This window comes from Coregonus lavaretus, assembly GCF_964263955.1.
Source record: "Coregonus lavaretus genome assembly, chromosome: 6".
Classification (NCBI taxonomy): domain Eukaryota; kingdom Metazoa; phylum Chordata; class Actinopteri; order Salmoniformes; family Salmonidae; genus Coregonus; species Coregonus lavaretus.
Genome location: NC_139993.1, coordinates 29,499,274 through 29,519,440, shown reverse-complemented (window position 1 = coordinate 29,519,440; position 20,167 = coordinate 29,499,274). Strand labels below are relative to the sequence as shown.

At 45.2% G+C, this 20,167-nt stretch overlaps 1 protein-coding gene across 1 annotated transcript; it reads right to left on the bottom strand.

Annotated features, from left to right (window-relative positions):
* Positions 1-596: 596 nt before the first annotated feature.
* LOC311131009 (NACHT domain- and WD repeat-containing protein 1-like) lies at positions 597-18,697 on the bottom strand (the record flags this gene model as incomplete). The annotated part of the gene is made up of 19 exons (XM_084163840.1): positions 597-904; positions 1,091-1,196; positions 1,301-1,477; positions 1,603-1,979; positions 2,248-2,527; positions 4,619-4,767; positions 5,073-5,190; positions 5,726-5,931; positions 6,083-6,205; positions 6,396-6,593; positions 7,303-7,467; positions 7,650-7,767; positions 10,347-10,506; positions 10,764-10,967; positions 11,430-12,771; positions 13,021-13,369; positions 15,338-15,454; positions 15,603-15,688; positions 18,592-18,697. 19 exons carry the CDS (start codon positions 18,695-18,697, stop codon positions 597-599), a joined length of 4,689 nt encoding a protein of 1,562 aa, XP_084019966.1.
* Positions 18,698-20,167: the final 1,470 nt, after the last annotated feature.

Sequence of the window (20,167 nt, the reverse complement as noted above, 5' to 3'; positions counted from 1 at the left end):
TTCTGTGGACATGTGTCTTTTATACAGGTAACAAGCTGAGATTAGGAGCACTCCCTTTAAGAGTGTGCTCATAATCTCAGCTCGTTACCTGTATAAAAGACACCTGGGAGCCAGAAATCTTTCTGATTGAGAGGGGGTCAAATACTTATTTCCCTCAATCAATTTCTAACATTTTTGACATGCGTTTTTCTGGATTTTTTTGTTGTTTTTCTGTCTCTCACTGTTCAAATAAACCTACCATTAAAATTATAGACTGATAATTTCTTTGTCAGTGGGCAAACGTACAAAATCAGCAGGGGATCAAATACTTTTTTCCCTCACTGTATTTGTCATTTCTACATGTCTCGTGATGAAAACGTTCATAACATATGCAAAAAAAAATCCCTACATTTCACAGAATTTTTTTATAATAAGTAATGTGTATAGCTGATTTAAAGCAAGCGAATTGAGCTGACAGACATAGCCCCTATTTTCATATAATTCCGTGTGGAAAACTGAACCCAACTTACTGTATACAGTAGCAGCACACCTTAGAACATTATATAATGCTAGAGCTCTACAATTGACACTACGTCTGTTATGGTATGTCAGTTTCCTTACAACAGTTGGCATGAGTGAGAGGGTTTGGTCTTGAGCATCAGGGCCATGAAGTTAAACTGAGCAGGATTGTACTCAGGGATCTCTGTGATGACGCTGTGAGGGCTGTCTGCACTCTTCTCCCGGGACGTGACCCTGTACTGTGCCTTGACATTCCGGAGTGGGTTGTATTCCGGACTGACGTCATCCGGACAGCGGAATCCTTCCTTGATGACGTAGCCCAGCTGAGAGATTGCCACGAAGCCATTCCTGTAGGTCAACATTTTGGTGACAGGAGCATAGACGTACTGGACGAATAACAGACTCCCTGGGTCAAAAAAGGGATAAAGAATATGAAAGGTTATCACATTTAGTGGTATTTGCCAATTTGTGTATACCAATATCGGTTTGACATATGGTTTGAAATAGTAGCGAACAATGTTTTGTAATAGTAGTAAACAAACAATGTACAATTCTCAAAAAACTCAAATAGAGAAATGTCATGAGCACATACCACTAGCAACATCCCAGACTTTAATAGTTCTATCCTGGGATCCAGTGAAGACGTACTTGTCACTCTCAGAGAAAGCTGAACAGAGAACCCCTTCAAACCAGAACCCCTGTATTTCAAAAGGTACAAACACATTTATGTCAATGAGTCAATCTGAGGTGTGTCTGAAAAATAGATTCTCCCTAACTAAACCGTTGACCTTTAACCTCTGACCTTGTACTCCATGGTGTGATCCAGCACCAGGGGGGTAAGCCCCCACAGCCTCTGCACGGCGTCCTCTGAGCCCACAAGGGCGTGCGTCCCCCAGTTGCTGGCCGTCACACAGGTGACCCTGCTGCGGTGGCCATCCAGGGTGGCGGCTGAGGCGGACTTGAAGTCATACATGGTGACCTTATATTGATAAGGAGACAGGACATCATAATGTTAGTTATAGCAACATCTTTACTAAGTTAAAACCAAATATGTTGTAGGCATACAGAGCATTATGGGTAATGTAGGCCAATCTTGCTACAGACCTCCCCGCAGGCCGTCCCGTACAGCAGCCTACAGTCTGGGAGCAGGGCCATGGAGGAGACGGGCGAGTGGAGCAGGGAGAGGGCAAACCTCGCGGAGGGCCCCTCCACGCTGGGGAAACTGTCCCTGGCCGTGATCTCGAACAGACACACTGAGTCCTCGTAGGCCACGGCCATGTGCTTCTCCTGGCTGCCAATGGCCATGCAGCGCACCATGGGTAGAGCCTCAGGAGGTGGGATGCACAGGGTCTCTTTGGGGAAGGCCAGGGGGTAGATGAGGACCGTGCCAGTCTTGAGGCCACAGAAGAGGAGTTTCTTGCGCTGGGCCAGCTCCAGGCAGCACACCTCAGCAGAGACAGCCATTGTGTCAGCGGAAGAGCCTGAGATAAACATGAGAGAGATTCTCTTTAATGGACCCCCATTGTCAAATACAAGCCATTATTTTCCCTGTTGCATGTGGATATTGAGAACATACAATGAGACTTGTCCGTTAGCCCCTCTAGGTTTACATTATACACTTACATTTGTAACATTATTTGCTATTCTTTCTCTATGATAAATATATCCCTATGAACTTTTGCTTGACAATTTTTATTCCACATAGTTCATATTTTCACCCAAACATATGGTGCAAGTATGTATTTTTACCTGTGTGACAATTCCATGTAATCACTTCTTTCTGGCCTATGTTTCTAACATAGTACACCATGTCGCCATCTTTAGTGAGGGCAACCTGAGGGCATCCAGCTGGGATGCAGCCTTTGGGTTTCTGCTGAGGGTCGTTGGGTGAGGGCAGCTGCCACAGCTTCAGGTAGTAGGCTGAGGAGGAGGCTGAGACGACAGTGCCCTCATACAGAGCCAGAGTGGTGACAGGGGCATCCATGCCAAGGAAAGAGTCAAGGAGGTTTCCCGTGGTTATAGACCACACCTGTAAAAAGCAGAGCGGATCAATGTTAGCCTGGTCCCAGATCTGTTTGTGCTGTCTTGCCAACTAGTAAGTGCCAGGCGCACTGGTTTGTGTCAAGAACTGCAACGCTGCTGTGTTTTTCACGTTCAACAGTTTCCTGTGTGTATCAAGAATGATCCACCACCCAAAGGACATCCAGACAATTTGAAACTGTGGGAAGCATTGGAGGTGCAACTCAATATTAGGAAGTTATTCATGTTTTGGGGCACAATTTAGGAACGTAGGATATCACAAGGACACATTATCTAGGGATGTTACATCAAAGTTGTAGCTATACCAATGACCAAACAGATCTGGGTCCATGCTAAAACAGTTGGTTCAAAGTTCATTATTGGGAACAAGTGACTTCTTTGAGTAAGCCCATCTATACAGTGGGGAAAAAAAGTATTTAGTCAGCCACCAATTGTGCAAGTTCTCCCACTTAAAAAGATGAGAGAGGCCTGTAATTTTCATCATAGGTACACGTCAACTATGACAGACAAATTGAGGAAAAAAAATGCAGAAAATCACATTGTAGGATTTTTAATGAATTTATTTGCAAATTATGGATGAAAATAAGTATTTGGTCAACTACAAACAAACAAGATTTCTGGCTCTCACAGACCTGTAACCTCTTCTTTAAGAGGCTCCTCTGTCCTCCACTCGTTACCTGTATTAATGGCACCTGTTTGAACTTGTTATCAGTATAAAAGACACCTGTCCACAACCTCAAACAGTCACACTCCAAACTCCACTATGGCCAAGACCAAAGAGCTATCAAAGGACACCAGAAACAAAATTGTAGACCTGCACCAGGCTGGGAAGACTGAATCTGCAATAGGTAAGCAGCTTGGTTTGAAGAAATCAACTGTGGGAGCAATTATTAGGAAATGGAAGACATACAAGACCACTGATAATCTCCCTCGATCTGGGGCTCCACGCAAGATCTCACCCCGTGGGGTCAAAATGATCACAAGAACGGTGAGCAAAAATCCCAGAACCACACGGGGGGACCTAGTGAATGACCTGCAGAGAGCTGGGACCAAAGTAACAAAGCCTACCATCAGTAACACACTACGCTGCCAAGGACTCAAATCCTGCAGTGCCAGACGTGTCCCCCTGCTTAAGCCAGTACATGTCCAGGCCCGTCTGAAGTTTGCTAGAGTGCATTTGGATGATCCAGAAGAGGATTGGGAGAATGTCATATGGTCAGATGAAACCAAAATAGAACTTTTTGGTAAAAACTCAACTCGTCGTGTTTGGAGGACAAAGAATGCTGAGTTGCATCCAAAGAACACCATACCTACTGTGAAGCATGGGGGTGGAAACATCATGCTTTGGGGCTGTTTTTCTGCAAAGGGACCAGGACGACTGATCCGTGTAAAGGAAAGAATGAATGGGGCCATGTATCGTGAGATTTTGAGTGAAAACCTCCTTCCATCAGCAAGGGCATTGAAGATGAAACGTGGCTGGGTCTTTCAGCATGACAATGATCCCAAACACACCGCCCGGGCAACGAAGGAGTGGCTTCGTAAGAAGCATTTCAAGGTCCTGGAGTGGCCTAGCCAGTCTCCAGATCTCAACCCCATAGAACATCTTTGGAGGGAGTTGAAAGTCTGTGTTGCCCAGCGACAGCTCCAAAACATCACTGCTCTAGAGGAGATCTGCATGGAGGAATGGGCCAAAATACCAGCAACAGTGTGTGAAAACCTTGTGAAGACTTACAGAAAACGTTTGACCTGTGTCATTGCCAACAAAGGGTATATAACAAAGTATTGAGAAACTTTTGTTATTGACCAAATACTTATTTTCCACCATAATTTGTAAATAAATTCATTAAAAATCCTACAATGTGATTTTCTGGATATTTTTTTCTCAATTTGTCTGTCATAGTTGACGTGTACCTATGATGAAAATTACAGGCCTCTCTCATCTTTTTAAGTGGGAGAACTTGCACAATTGGTGGCTGACTAAATACTTTTTTTCCCCACTGTACAATAACTACATTACAGTCTAGAAAAAAGTTTTAAATAAGTGCATCATTTTCATGGGGACAAAAAAAACAATACTGACCCGTATCCTTTGGTCCTCAGACCCTGAGACGACCACTCTGCTGTCGCTGGACACACAGGCACACAACACCGTGTCCTCATGGTGCAGATCCAGGAAGCTCTGGACATAGTCCGACTCTCTATGGAACAGGACCAGTGTCCTCTCACAGCCTGTAATGATATGAATATTACTGTATATAATAGTCATTTGCCAGACACTTTTATCCAAGGAGATTTACAGTTAACACATTCAGTATGTGGCCTAGCCTAGTTCCAGATCGGTTTGTGCTAATTCCCATAGTCAAGAAGTCAGCGAGACAGCATAAACTGATCTAGGACCAGGCTATATGTGGCCCCTATGGGAATGAAACTCTACTCCATTCCATTGAACCATAGAGACACAGAGGTAGGCTACACCGTGTCAATGCCATTCATGGGGTTCCCACTAAGGTCCTCCCGTACTGTAGTACTGCTACCTGCCAAAAGTATCCTTTCGTCATCTGAGGCGTAGAGGAAGGTTGCACAGACTGGAAGCTCTGTGACTGTCTGTCTCAGAGTCCACTGTGACTGTCTGCCCTGTACAGTGCTGGAAACCTACAAACGACAGATGGTCAAACAGAATGCGATGAGAAACCAATTATGCCATTAAAATCAGAAATACAGTCCATCTATAGCAAATTGAATCATCCTCCTCCTGGACATGTTTCATCAATTTGTACCTGATAGAGGAAGCCCTCCTTGGATGCTATAAGTAGTCGGCCATGTTTTTGCAGTGTAAGGGTTGCTGTGATGGTCAAACTATGTGAAGTGTTTTCCAAATATATCTGCGCTGTCTTGGCCTCGGCGGATGGGTGGGAAAACGTGACAAGTCCTCCGTCTGAGAGGGAGACGACCATTCCGTTCAATAATCCAAGAATAATGGAGACACCGGTATCTTTGACTTGGAAGAGTAGTTCTGTTGTGTTAAGATGCCATACTTTCACCTGCAGGTAAAGCAGAAGCGTTACTTTGGTTAAAGTGCAGATTATAATAATTTGGGGAGTCCATAGTGTAAATATAAAAAAGGTTGGAAACAGAATGATAGAAAATTTGATAGAAGACAATTAACCCCTTCACATCTTTGTCATACTTGGCCTCCAGAGTGGGTGAAGACAAGCGCCCTCTCCTCAGACACGTGGATGTGTGTGGTGGAAGGTGAGGAGTTAATGGACACCGCCTCCTGGGTACAGTACAGCTGCCTGCCACTCAGCAGGCTCCACCTCCTCAGAGTCCCGTCAGCAGCCAATGAGAGACAGTGGGCGCCACTGTCAATCACTCTCACTGATAGCACCTTAGCTGTAGAGCATAAATAAGTAGACACACAGAGAAAGAATTTGCAAGAATAAGCAGAATGTGGATATGATGTACAGTGATTCATTACAAACTCAAATAACTTTCCTTAGAAATACACGCACGCACGCACACACACACACACACTTGCCCTCACCTGTGTGTCCCACTAGGGTTTGGATGACCTCTAGATCATTGAGGTCCCAGGCGATCACCTTCCCATCCTCTGAGCCTGCCAGCAGGATCCCTTTCTCTGGGCAAACATCCAGAGCTGTGACCCCTTCAGACAGACAGACAAGAAGTTGTCCTTAAGCACAGATGTAGGATCAGCTTACCCATCCCATATTCTAACCTTAACCATTGGAGAGGTGAAATACAGACGGATCTTAGATCAGCATCTGGTGGCTACTTCATCCTACTCCTGGGCTCAACTGCAACGAACAAGCAAATCCTACACTATGTGTACAAACCTTTATGGAAACCAGCAAGTGTTGTCTTTAGCGCCCCCCCTGGAGGCTGGAGGAAGGTGCACTTGGGGACAAGGATGGGGTCGGGACAGCACGAGAGCCAGTCGTGACACTGGCAGCAGAGTCGTCCTATTAGTGAAGGGTACATCTCAGCGAAGGAGTGGAGCCTGGCCAAGACCTCTGTGTAGAAGAGGGAGCGGTCTTTGGAGAGGAAATATAGTATTAGAATGGAGTGAGACGGTTGGTGAGACAGTGTGAAGAGAAGGCTCTCCTGATACAGTACCATCCATCCACCCATCTATCCATTACATTTACATTTTAGTCATTTAGCAGACGCTCTTATCCAGAGCGACTTACAGTTAGCGAATAGATCCTTTTTTTTTTATACTGGCCCCCCGTGGGAATCAAACCCACAACCCTGGCGTTGCAAACGCCATGCTCTATCAACTGAGCTACATCCCTGCCGGCCATTCCCTCCCCTACCCTGGACGACGCTGGGCCAATTGTGCGCCGCCCCATGGGTCTCCCGGTCGCGGCCGGCTGCGACAGAGCCTGGATTCGAACCAGGATCTCTGGTGGCACAGTTAACACTGCGATGCAGTGCCTTAGACCACTGCGCCACTCGGGAGACTTCATCATAAGTATAATGTCAATGTTTCTGGTTCCAAGCCATAGAGGGACATATGAGGGACTAGAATCATCAATAACCAAATAATCTACCCTACAGTTAGCACTCATTCTCTTTTGATCTATGATTTTTTGTTGTTGTTGCATGGCTCGTAAATATGTGAAATAGTGATCTAGCTACTTTATCTGAAACAGGACAGATTTAAACCCAACAGAACATGCATTAATTGAACACGTAACACTCGACTACAATACCACCCCCCCTGACCAAATAGATACTGACCCATCTGTCCATCTAGAAAGTCCAGGGTGGGCTTGAGGAGAATGAAAGTGTCTCGGATCAGTTGAGTCTCGGGACAGTCCATGAGCTCGGTGCAGAGGGTCAGGTCCTCAATGACACTGGCCACGCCACAGGTCAGAGTCTTACAGTACAGCCACTCGCTACTGCCTGTGGGGCAAAAAGTCGCAGCTTAAAGGTAGACTTTGTAATATGACCTCATCATACACAGTAAGGCAACTTCCTGACATCAACAATAAGAGAATTCAAATCAGCCAAGCCTGTCTGCCAGTATCGGCTCTTCCCACCATTGACTCTTGCATTCCCTTGGGGCATGTGACCTTGGGCCTTACCAATGACCTCCTGGCACAGCTCCTCCCAGAGGCCTGCGTGGAGGAGGTGGTAGGGCAGCTCCTGCAGCTTCTTGACATTTGCCACTCCTTTAGCGAACCACAGGGGCTGACGGGGCACCTTGGCAACATGCCAGTGGAGAGAGGAGACAGGTGTACATTAATGATTCAACAAAACACAACTAACCTGTGGAAACATTGTCACTATGGAAACACGTCCGGTTAGCTTCATGGTAGTATCAAAAGCGCCATCCATGTCATTAAGTGGAAAACATGTCCTCTTGTGCATCTCTATCAATTTGACTTCCTTAGTTCCATTTCTTATTTACTGTAGGGTTTTGTTGTTGTATTGTGATCTCTCTAAAAAGGCCCTGAGGGTCAGAGATTTTATCCAGCTCAAACGGACCACCATCTCTCTAAACATCTAAGGGACCACACACATACCACACCGAATGTTGATCTACCGTTCATCTGCTGTTTGTTTGGCGCAGTGTGTTTTAGGGACCACCCTGGTGGACGTCTGACTGCAGACATTTTCGCGAGATTCTACCTGTAGAATCGGTTTGCAAATCATGGCCGCCACTCTGTTGAGGTGCTAAGTACTCTCGGCTAGCAAACGCTACCGGTGTGTCCGAGCCTTAAACAACACCGTGCCGTGCGTGAGGGGCCCCACCGACCCAGAGGACTGGGTGATCTTGCTCTCCGAGGCCGACGTGAGTAAGGTTTTTAATCAGGTCAACACTTGCAAGGCCAGACGGTATTCCAGGGCACGTTCTCAGAGCACACGCAGAACAGCTGGCAGGCATATTCACGGTCATTTTCAACCTCTCCTTGTCCCAGTCTGTAATCCCCATGTCTTAAGCTGACCACCATCATTCCTGTTCCCAAGAACTCTAAGGCTTCATGCCGCAATGACTACCACCCTGTAATACTCACATCTGTAATCATGAAGACCCACTCTAATTTGCATTTCGCCCCAACAGATCCATAGATTATGCAATCTTAATTGAACTCCACACTGCCCTCACCAACCTAGATAAGAGGAACACCTATGTGAGAATGCAGTTAATTGGCTACAGCTCAGCATTCAACACCATTGTCCCATCCAAGCTCGTCACCAAACTTAGGACACTGGGACTGAACACCTCCCTCTGCAACTGGATCCTGGACTTCCTTACAGGTCGACCCCAGGTGGTGAGGTTAGGCAACATCACCTGTGCCACGCTGAATATCAACATGTGGCCCCCCACAGAGGTGTGCGCTTAGTCCCCTCCTGTACTCCCTGTTCACCCACGACTGCATGGCCACGCACCATCAAGTTTGCTGACGACACGCCGGTGGTAGGCCTGATCACCGACGACGATGAGACAGTCTACAGGGAGGTGGTCAGTGACCTGGCAGTGTGGTGCCGGGACAACAACCTCTCTCTCTCAACGTCAGTAAAACCAAGCTGAGTGTAGACTGCAGGAAACTGGGGTGGGGGGGGGGGGGGGGGGGGCAAACACACCCCCATCCACATTGGGGGGGCTGCAGTGGAGGGGGTCGAGAGCTTTAACTTCCTCTGTGTCTAAATCACTGAGGACCTAAAATGGTCCACACACACACGCACAGACATGAAGGCACCCTCAGGAGGTTGAAAAGATTTGGCATGGGCCCTTATATCCTCAAAAAGTTCCACAGCTGCACCATTGAGAGCATCTTGACTGGCTGCATCACTGCTTGGTATGGCAACAGCACCGGCCTCGATCGCATGGCGCTACAGAGGGTGGAGCGGACAGCCCAGTACATAAATGGGACCGAGCTCCCTGCCATCCAGGACCTCTATATCAGGCGGTGTAAAAGGAAGGCCAGGAAAATCGTTAATGATTCCAGCCACCCAAGCCATAGACTGTTCTCTCTGTTTCCGCAGGGCAAGCAGTACCGGTGCATCAAGTCTGACACCAACAGGCTCCTGAACAGCTTCTATCCCCAAGCCATAAGACTGCTAAATAGCTAACAAAATGGCTACACAGACTATTTTTATTTTGGACTGTCTTTATGCACACTCACAGGACTCTACACACTCACGCACACTGACACTCCAACACACACACACACACACACACACACTCACTGCATTTGCTCACACACACATTTATACTGACTCCAAACACACACACATCATACTGTATATGCTGCTGCTACTCTGTTAATCGTATATATCCTAATGCCTAGTCACCTTACCCCTATACATATCTACCTCGATCACTCCAGTATCCCTGCACATTGTAAATATGGTATTGGAACTGACCCTGTATATAGTATGCTTACTTAGTGTTCTTATTTCAATTTTTTGTTTTTGTTCATATTCATCATTTAGCAGACGCTCTTATCCAGAGCGATTTACAGTTAGTGAGTGCATACATATGTTTTTTTTCTTCATTCTACCTCATGTTATTTTCGTACTACATTGATATTGACTACTGCATTGTTGGGTTTAGAGCTTGCAAGAAAGGCATTTCACTGTACTTGTGCATGTGACATTAAAACTTGAAACTTAAAAGGTCCCTGGTTTGTTATCGAGCTTCAATACCACTCTGAGGACGTTTCTTACACTATGACTAATGACTAGAGGAGTACACAAATTCTTATCTTATCTAAGGGTTCTTTGAGGTGCCATTCTGTGTCATCATAGGAACTGAAATCCCATCATTCTGTTACCTTGCGGTCAGCGTCCAATGTGGTCGTCAGTGGAGGTAGAAGGACAGCTTTGAATCGGCCTTGGCTCCAGCTACCCAGGAAGTACTCAGCCATGACCCTGTGTCTGTCAGCCTGCTGCTCTGACCTCTGGTACCTCTCTTGCACTGTTTCAGTCAACAGCCTATTACCATATTAAAGTATACAGACACAGTACAGGATTTGAAGGTGCAAACACAAAGTTCTGCCATAAGTAGATCAATACAAGTAGTCTTTGCCGGTTTCCCGGACATGGATTAGGCCTACTCCTGGACTGGAAGCATGCTCAATGGAAAATCTCCATTATTAAAATAGATTTTAAGCCAAAAAATAGGCTTAATCTGAGTTTGGGACACCAGCCCCTAAACCCATTTGGCTGAGATATATTGAGAGGATATTTACTTGTGGTGGAAGTTGAGCACCCTGATTCCATTGGCCTGTCCCTCCACGAGGAGTTCTCCCAAGTCGTGCCTGAGGCGCACCCACAGTAGAGGGGGGAGGCGAATGAGGGAGTGGTTGGGGGGAAGCCAGTACTGGTAGACTTCAGCCAGGACATTGTCATCAAGGGACAAGATATCACGCAGCTCTGCCTCTGATAAACTACCCCTGGAGAATAGAATGAGTAATAATCATTAGGAAAATAAATAATTATAAACATAAGGATGGATTACCATTTCTAACCCCAATTTATGATCCTGTGATAAGGGGGGAAATAAGGCAACTTTTGACCTGGGAATTTGTGATATGGATTGTCTGTAAATTAAAGTAGGACTCTGGCTTGATATTCCAGTGGTCTATTGATTGAATTATCAATGTTGTATTGTCGGGTAATGCACCAGGTGTGTCTGTGTGTGTGTGCATCACAGGTGGCTGGAGGCACCTTAATTGGGGAGGACGGGCTCATAGTAATGGCTGGAATGGAATCAATGGAATGGAATGAAACATCAAACATATGGTTTCCATGTGTTTGATACCATTCCATTCACTCCATTCCAGCCATTATGAGCCGTCCACCCCTCACCAGCCTCCTGTGGACTATGCATCTATGTGTGTACACAAACACCTCACCTAGCAGAAACAATGTATCCTAAGGCCGCGCCAACCAGTTTCTTCCCATGCCTCTCCTCAAGGGCCTGGAGTAGCTGTGACATCACTTCCTGTGCACTGCTGCTCAGAGCCAGGTCAGTCACGGGGGTATAGGACGCCCATCGCCTGGCCAAGTCCAGCAGTAGCTTCAGATGCAGAGGATTCCCACTCAGCTGAAAGCTACGCAGGACCACTTCACACTGTTCTGGAGTCAGGCTTCGTTGCGCTTCCCTCATGTAGGCATCCATGATCTCTCTACCCTGGTCACATGATAGGGGTTCTACTTCAAAGAAATTTCCCAGCACCTCGACCGTTCTCCGAAGGTTAGCCAAAACTGGAGAGCCTGTATCGGTGGACACCACCAAATGGACATTGGGGGGGATGTCTTTGGGTAGCCAGTGGAGTTTCTGGCCTTGGGTGGCCGGAGACAATTGGTCCAGGGAGTCTAGTATGAGAAGAAGTGTGTCTCCTCGCTCCGACACCTCAGCTAGAAGGGCATGGAAGAACCTCACAAGGTCCTCGCGCGTGTGTGCTGTTATCGGGGTGGGGGGCGGCAAACTGAACACAGAGCAGATCTGGAAACAGACACTCTGGAGGACACGGTCCAAGTCGGAGCTCTCTGCCGACGTCCCCAGCAACCTGAGCACCACCACAGCCCTGGGGTCCAGGAGGCCACGCATCTCCTGTGCCAGCTTGCAGAGCAGCGTTGTCTTGCCCACACCCGGTAGCCCGTGCACCACCAGGGGCATGTGGCGGGTGTTGGTGTGCTCCCACATGGCCAGGCAGATCTTCCCCAGGAGCCCCTCCCTGCCGCGGAACACACCCAAACACTTCCCGGTGCTCAAAGCCATGTGGTGACTAAGCTCCTGGAGCAGCCAGCCTCTGTCCTCTTCCCCCTCCCTCTGCCTTGCATCTCCTCCTCCTGCCCCATTCATCCTCCCTGCACCAGCCTTCATTGGGGAACCAGCACCAACCCTCCTGGCGATGCAAGCCTTCGTCTGGGACACGAGCTGCTCGCAGAGACTCTCCAGGTACTGTGCGTGCTCCTTGCGGCTGGGCTCGATGGCTCCCTTGCACAGCTCCACACAGTGTAGGTTGAGGATGCCCGGCGAGGCGGCGTAGAGACGCGACTTGAGGCCCGAGAGGAGGTCCTGAGCCTCTGTATCTAGCAGGCCATCAGCCGTCACATCCATGTACTGGGCCAGCCGCTTCGGGCCGTCCTTCTTGCGCAGGTGAGGTAGCTCCCGCACGAACAGGACGGCGGAGGGCTCGCTCTCGTCCCCATCTGGCGTTCGCAGACCCTCCTCTATCTCATGCTCCGCCACTATGGAGGAGGAAGAACAGAAGAAAATGGGTTGATCGGTTCTACAAATGTGGATTTTCTACAATAAGTTACAGCTAATAAGCAAATAAGTCATTGTGAATAAATAGTAGTTTAAGTGGAAATGTAACTAGAAAGCCACCACGACAGAATCTAGCAACACTTGTCTACAAATCACAAGGTAGAACATAACAGATTTTTAGCTTGCTCCTATTCTAACATGACTGGTCCAAGACATTGGCAAGCTCTGACCAGATTTGAAGAACTGGTGTTTTTGTTCAGCAGAGATATCCCCGTCTTCCTCAGCCTGCACGGCCGCAGTGCGTAAGAGCTGCAATAGTCGAGCCTCTGTGTAACGCCAGGAAATGACACTGTTGTCCTGCAGTGGCCCACTCTCAGGCCAAAGGTCATTGTAGTGGGGCAATAGAGTTGTGATTGGCTGAAGAACGTAGACGGGCGGGATGGCATTGTTGTCTTTCCTGAACCATTGGTGGAGAAGCCCCACCTGGTCCTGTGGTAGCTTGGACAGCAGCACCTCAAATTGTTTTCCTGGGAGGACACGGGGGATAGGGCGGTGGCCATACCGGTTCCCCAGCAGAGCCTTGAGAACCAGGAGACATATCAAATCAAATCAAATCAAAACATAAAACACTGCTGGGATTATATCTTTCAAAAACCATTGAATTCAAGGAAAAGAAGAGCAATTAACATTTGTGCAGGGTTCTCCAACTCCTGTCCTGGCGAGCTACTGGGTGTGCAGGCTTTTGATCCAGCACAGCAGACAGCACTTACAGTACCAGTCAAAAGGTTGGACACACCAACTCATTGTGGGTTTTTCTTTAATTTGACTATTTTCTACATTGTAGAATAATAGTGAAGACATCAACACTATGAAATAACACATATGGAATCATGTAGTAACCAAAAAAGTGTTAAACAAATCAAAATATATTTTAGATTCTTCAAAGTAGGCACCCTTTGCCTTGATGACAGCTTTGCACACTCTTGGCATTCGCTCAACCAGCTTCATGAGGAATGCTTTTCCAACAGTCTTGAAGGAGTTCCCACATATGCTGTGCACTTGTTGGCTGCTTTTCCTTCACTCTGCGGTCCAACTCATCCCAAACCATCTCAATTGGGTTGAGGTCGGGTGATTGTGGAGGCCAGGTCATCTGATGCAGCACTCCATTACCCTCTCCTTGGTCAAATAGCCCTTACACAGCCTGGAGGTGTGTTTTGGGTCATTGTCCTGTTGAAAAAAAATGATAGTCCCACTAAGCACAAACCAGATGGGATGGCGTATCGCTGCAGAATGCTGTGGTAGCCATGCTGGTTAAGCGTGCCTTGAATTCTAAATAAATCACAGACAGTGTCACCAGCAAAGCACCCCCACACAATCACACCTCCTCCATGCTTCACGGAGGGAACTACGCATGCGGAGATCATCCGTTCACCTACTCTGCGTCTCAAAGACACGGCAGTTGGAACCAAAAATCTAAAATTTGGACTCATCAGACCAAAGGACAGATTTCCACCAGTCTAATGTCCATTGCTCGTGTTTCTTGGCCCAAGCAAGTCTCTTCTTCTTATTGGTGTCCTTTAGTAGTGGTTTCTTTGCAGCAATTCGACCATGAAGGCCTGATTCATGCGGTCTTCTCTGAACAGCTGATGTTGAGATGTGTCTGTTACTTGAACTCTGTGAAGCATTTATTTTGGGCTGCAATCTGAGGTGCAGTTAACTCTAATGAACTAATCCTCTGCAGCAGAGGTAACTCTGGGTCTTCCTTTCCTGTCGCGGTCCTCATGAGAGCCAGTTTCATCATAGCGCTTGATGGATTTTGCGACTAAAATTGAAGAAGCTTTAAAAGTTCTTGAAATATTCCATATTGACTGACCTTCATGTCTTAAAGTAATGATGGACTGTCGTTTCTCTTTGCTTATTTGAGCTGTTCTTGCCATAATATGGATGAGGTATTTTACCAAATTGGGCTATGTTCTGTATACCACTCCTACCTTGTCACAACACAACTGATTTTTTCAAACCCATTAAGGAAAGACATTTCACAAATTCACTTTTAAGAAGGCACACTTGTTAATTGAAATGCATTCCAGGTGACTACCTCATGAAGCTGGTTGAGTGTGCAAGCTGTCATCAAGGCAAAGGGTGGCTTTTTGAAGAATCTCAAATAAAACATATATTTTGATTAGTTTAACACTTTTGTGGTTACTACATGATTCCATGTGTTATTTCATAGTTTTGATGTCTTGACTATTATTCTACAATGTAGAAAATAGTACAAATAAAGAAAAACCCTGGAATGAGTAGGTGTGTCCAAGCTTTTGACTGGTACTGTACATCCCACTGGTTGAATCAACGTTGTTTCCACATCATTTCAATGAAATTACATTGAACCACCATGGAACAGACGTTGGGGATACTGGTTTCAAATTCTCAGTCTTCAGTCTGGGCCACAGTTATTTAATGTCCTGGGTTAGAAAAAAAGCCTGTAGCTCTCCAGGATCGGAGTTGGACCCCTGTGCTAGAGGAACAGCACGGAACAACACTTACAATGAAACTTGGTCCTACGGATACTTTCTTGCAAGCCTCTATTTCCTGAAGACACAGTTCTGTGGTCATGTGGTCCACAGCAATTGCATCCCGGAGACCCCATCTCATATCCACAACCTTCAGGGATAAAGAACTTTAAATACAAAAGTTCCTACAACAATACTAACATCACACTCTCAGAATAATGATCTTTGAATTCATACAAAATTAAAATTAATTTACATGTATTGTATCTGATGGCCACCCGTAATGTACTGCTACTCACCTCAAACGCTAAGCCCAGACTCTGACAAAAGACTTGAAGTTCAGGATAGGCTTTGTTCAATAAGGCATTCCTCTCACTGCTCATATCTGCCAACGGTCACATCAGGTTAGAAAACACACAAGGTTTGCAGTGTTACCCAAAACTAAACACAAGGCTATTCACTGAAAGATTACAAATTAGCAGGGGCGCAACTTTCACTGGGGACATGTCTCCCCCACATTCTGAAATTGCATTTTTGCCCCCCCCCAGTTTTATTATTGGAATGTGATACAAAACGAGGCAACGGACCATGCGGACGCCTCCGAGCGGTCAGGTACACTACCGTTAAAAGGATTGGGGTCACTTAGAAATGTCCTTGTTTTCGAAAGAAAGAAATATATTTTTTGGTCAATTGAAATAACATAAAATTGATCAGAAATACAGTGTAGACATTGTTCATGTTGGAAATGGCTATTGTAGCTGGAAATGGCTGATTTTTTATGGAATATCTACATAGGCCTACAGAGACCCATTATCAGCAACCATCAGTCCTGTGTTCCAATGGCACGTTGTGTTTGCTAATCCAAGTTTATCATTTTAAAAGGCTAATTGATCATTAGAAAACCCTTTTGCAATTCTGTTAGCAAAGCTGAAAAATGTTGTGCTGATTAAAGAAGCAGTAAAACTGACCTTCTTGAGACTAGTTGAATATCTGGAGCATCAGCAATTGTGGGTTCGATTACAGGCTCAAAATGGCCAGACACAAAGAACTTTCTTCTGAAACTCGTCGTCTCCACCTCACAGGTCCTCAACTGGCAGCTTAAATAGTACCCACAAAACACCAGTCTCAACGTCAACAGTGAAGAGGCGACTCCGGGATGCTGACCTTCTAGGCAGAGTTGCAGAGAAAAGGCCATATCTCAGACTGGTCAATAAAAAGAAAAGATGGGCAAAAGAACACAGACACTGGGCTTTTTCTTTGCAACTCTGCCGAGGTCAGCATCCCGGAGTCGCCTCTTCACTGTTGACATTGAGACTGGTGTTTTGCGGGTACTATTTAATGAAGCTGCCAGTTGAGGACCTGTGAGGCGTCTGTTTCTCAAACTAGACACTAATGTATTTGTCCTCTTGCTCAGTTGTGCACCGGGGCCTCCCACTCCTCTTTCTATTCTGGTTAGAGCCAGTTTGCGCTGTTCTGTGAAGAGAGTAGTACACAGCGTTGTACGAGATCTTCAGTCTATTGGCAATTTCTCGCATGGAATAGCCTTCATTTCTCAGAACAAGAATAGACTGACGAGTTTCAGAAGAAAGTTATTTGTTTCTAGCTATTTTGAGCCTGTAATCGAACCCACAATTGCTGATGCTCCAGATACTCAACTAGTCTCAAGAAGGCCAGTTTTATTGCTTCTTTAAATCAGCACAACAGTTTTCAGCTGTGCTAACATAATTGCAAAAGGGTTTTCTAATGATCACTTAGCCTTTTAAAATAATAAACTTGGATTAGCAAACACAACGTGCCACTGGAACACAGGATGGATGGTTGCTGATAATGGGCCTCTGTACGTCTATGTAGATATTCTATTAAAAATCAGCAGTTTCCAGCTACAATAGCCATTTACAACATGAACAATGTCTACACTGTATTTTTTATCAATTTGATGTTATTTTAAATTGACAAAAAAATTGCTTCGCTTTCGAAAACAAGGAATTGTCTAAGTGACCCCAAACTTTTGAACGGTAGTGTAGGTTGTTTGGAGTGTTAATCTGACTGGATAAAAAAAAAAAATGTCCCACCCCACGTCTAAAACCAAAGTTGCACCCCTGCAAATTAGGGATATGATTCTTTCAAAACAGATATATCATCACTACAATGGCCCAGTAGCCGTTGTAACATCTGCTAAATTATGAAGAATCACATCTCTGATAAATACAGTTGCAGCCAAATATATTGGCACCCTTGCACTTTTCTTAAATAATTCCCAATTTCTTCTAAAATAAGTTGAAATGTAAAGTAAATAAAACTTTGTCTCCACATCTTGTTATTGGATTTTCAACATTACAAAAATACAATTGGTTATGCAAACTTAAATTCACCATTTTAATTGAGAAAATAAAGACAAATGCATGGGCAAAGTTATTGGCACCCCGGAGCTAGTACTTGGTTGCACAGCCTTTGGCCAAGATAACTGCCAACCAAATGCTTTTTGGAGCTACCAATGAGCTTGCTGCACCTTTCTACTGGCATATTTGCCCACTTTACAGCAGCACAGTGCTTTACTTCTTCAATGTTTGAGGGGTACCCTCCAACAACTGCTGTTTTCAGCTCTCACCATATGTTACGGATGTGATTCAGATCTGGACTCTTCGATGGCCACTCCAGAGTAGTCCAGTGTTTCATAATGAACAATTCCCAGGGTGCACACATCAAAAAGCACCCAGGAATGGTTCAATAAGAGACGCTGGACTGTTCTGGAGTGGCCAGTGAAGAGTCCAGATCTGAATCACATCCATAAATGATGGCAAGAGCTGAAAACAGCAGTTGTTGGAGGGTACCCCTCAAATATGGATTAATTAGAGCAGTTTGCTGCTAAAAAGTGGGCAAAATTGCCAGTAGAAAGGTGCAGGAAGCTCATTGATGGCTACAAGAAGAGTTTGTCTGCAGTTATCTTGGCCAAAGGCTGTGCAACCAAATACTAGCTCTGGGGTGCCAATAATTTTGTCCATGCTATTTGTCTTTATCTTCGAAATTAAAATTGTAAACTTAAGTTTTCAAAAATAAATGTGGTTATGCAATGTTGAAAATCCAATAAGGTGTGGGGACCAAAGGTTTTCTTCAATTTCAACTTATTTGAGAAGAAATAAGATATTTAAGTGCAACGGTGCCAATATATTTGGCCGCAACTGTATATGCCTTGTTATAATGCGAGGCTGAGCCCGTGCTACAATGAAAATACTGAACCCATATCATTATGAAAATACTAAGCCCATGCCATCATGAAAATACACCTACCTGTAAATGTGGAGCTGACAAAGACTCGGACCACGTTGGACCTGAGCTTCAGTCCTTCAGTTGACTGTCTGAGCACCTCCATGAGTGCTCCTCTTGGCGATGCCATGGTCCTCCTCACCTATCACTGTCCCAGGCTAAAACCTTCCTCTCATCACAATGACCCACACTAATTTCTCAGCTCTCAGAAGTAATCAGAGATGCATGTGAGCAGATTTATCTACTCTGACTGTAAGCATGTACTTGTCGTACAGGTTAAGATATTTACTGAAGCATCCAATCCAATTGCCTCTTGCTTCATGTTGCAAAGTGAAATTAGATGGAGATACACACCTGAATGCTTTTTCCCCCTCTCCCGTTGAATCCTATTTGTGATATCCTTGGAGATCAAGCTCTCCAAGACAACCTTTGGCGCTGTTCAAATACTTTCAAATGGCACCCTTCGTTCCTCTTTTCCTTGAGGTAATCACTGGTGTAACACTAGTGGGTAGGTGAAAGCCAAGGTTTTTCTAAATAGCTTTCCCCCACCCAGTCTGATCAGTGATTGCATTAAGGAGGGGAGGAAGGTAGGATGCCTTTTCAAAGTATTGGAGCAGGGCCTTTGTTTACGAATGGTGCCTTCCTGGGACTGGAGGTCCCTAAGGCAAGGAAAGGAGAGGAGGGAGTTGGCTGTTGCCTTGCAGCTGAGGCTCACCTTTAATGACATGGGGGAGAAGGGGCGAGACTAATAGAGTGTTTTAATATATACAGTCATTGGTTTCAACTTATCAGACTGTAACTTTCACCAAGCACTTTTAGGAGCTGAATGGCTTGATGCCACTAAACAAATCAATTATCAGATATCTCAGAAACTGAGCTTTTATTTTTTAACGTGGGACACTTAAGAATGTTCTGCCACAATGGTAGCTTGGATTATACTTAAGCATAACATTTATTTGATGCTTTATGAAGCTTTTCTGAAATATCAAATTTTTACTATTTCATATAAAATCAGATATTTCAGAAAGCTTTATACAGAAGTATAACCTGGTTATAGTTGCTTGCCTCTCAAATAAGTTCGAGATCTGAGATCTTGTTTTAATGTACTTAATTTGCACAATGACTAGGCATTCCAGCTCATTACCCTGACCATACGTCATGATGTTTGTTCCCCAGTACTGTACTACCTTTAAGCTGTTTTGACACTGGCTCCATTTGACCAAATGGAATCCGGAGAACACGACAGAAATCTCCTGGGAGTTCATTTGATCATCAGGGTATTTAACTACAGAGCTTACAAAGTGAGTCAAGGCTGAGTTTGCCTCTGGCTACGACTGGCAATAACATCTACTACAATATTCCTGGTAGTGCAAGTTAAAAACACCTAACAAAACACCAAAGGCTGCAACCTTTGTAACACAAGGTTATACTTCACTTGGAATGTACTACTGCTATACAACCATGAGGTTTCTAAAGTAAAAATATTCGATGGTTTCTCTGACGTGACTCTTGACAGTGACCAATCCGCAGAGATATGTTAAGATTATAATTATACAGTAACAGTTGTATTTTTACGACAGTGTGTCGTAACAGCTTTATA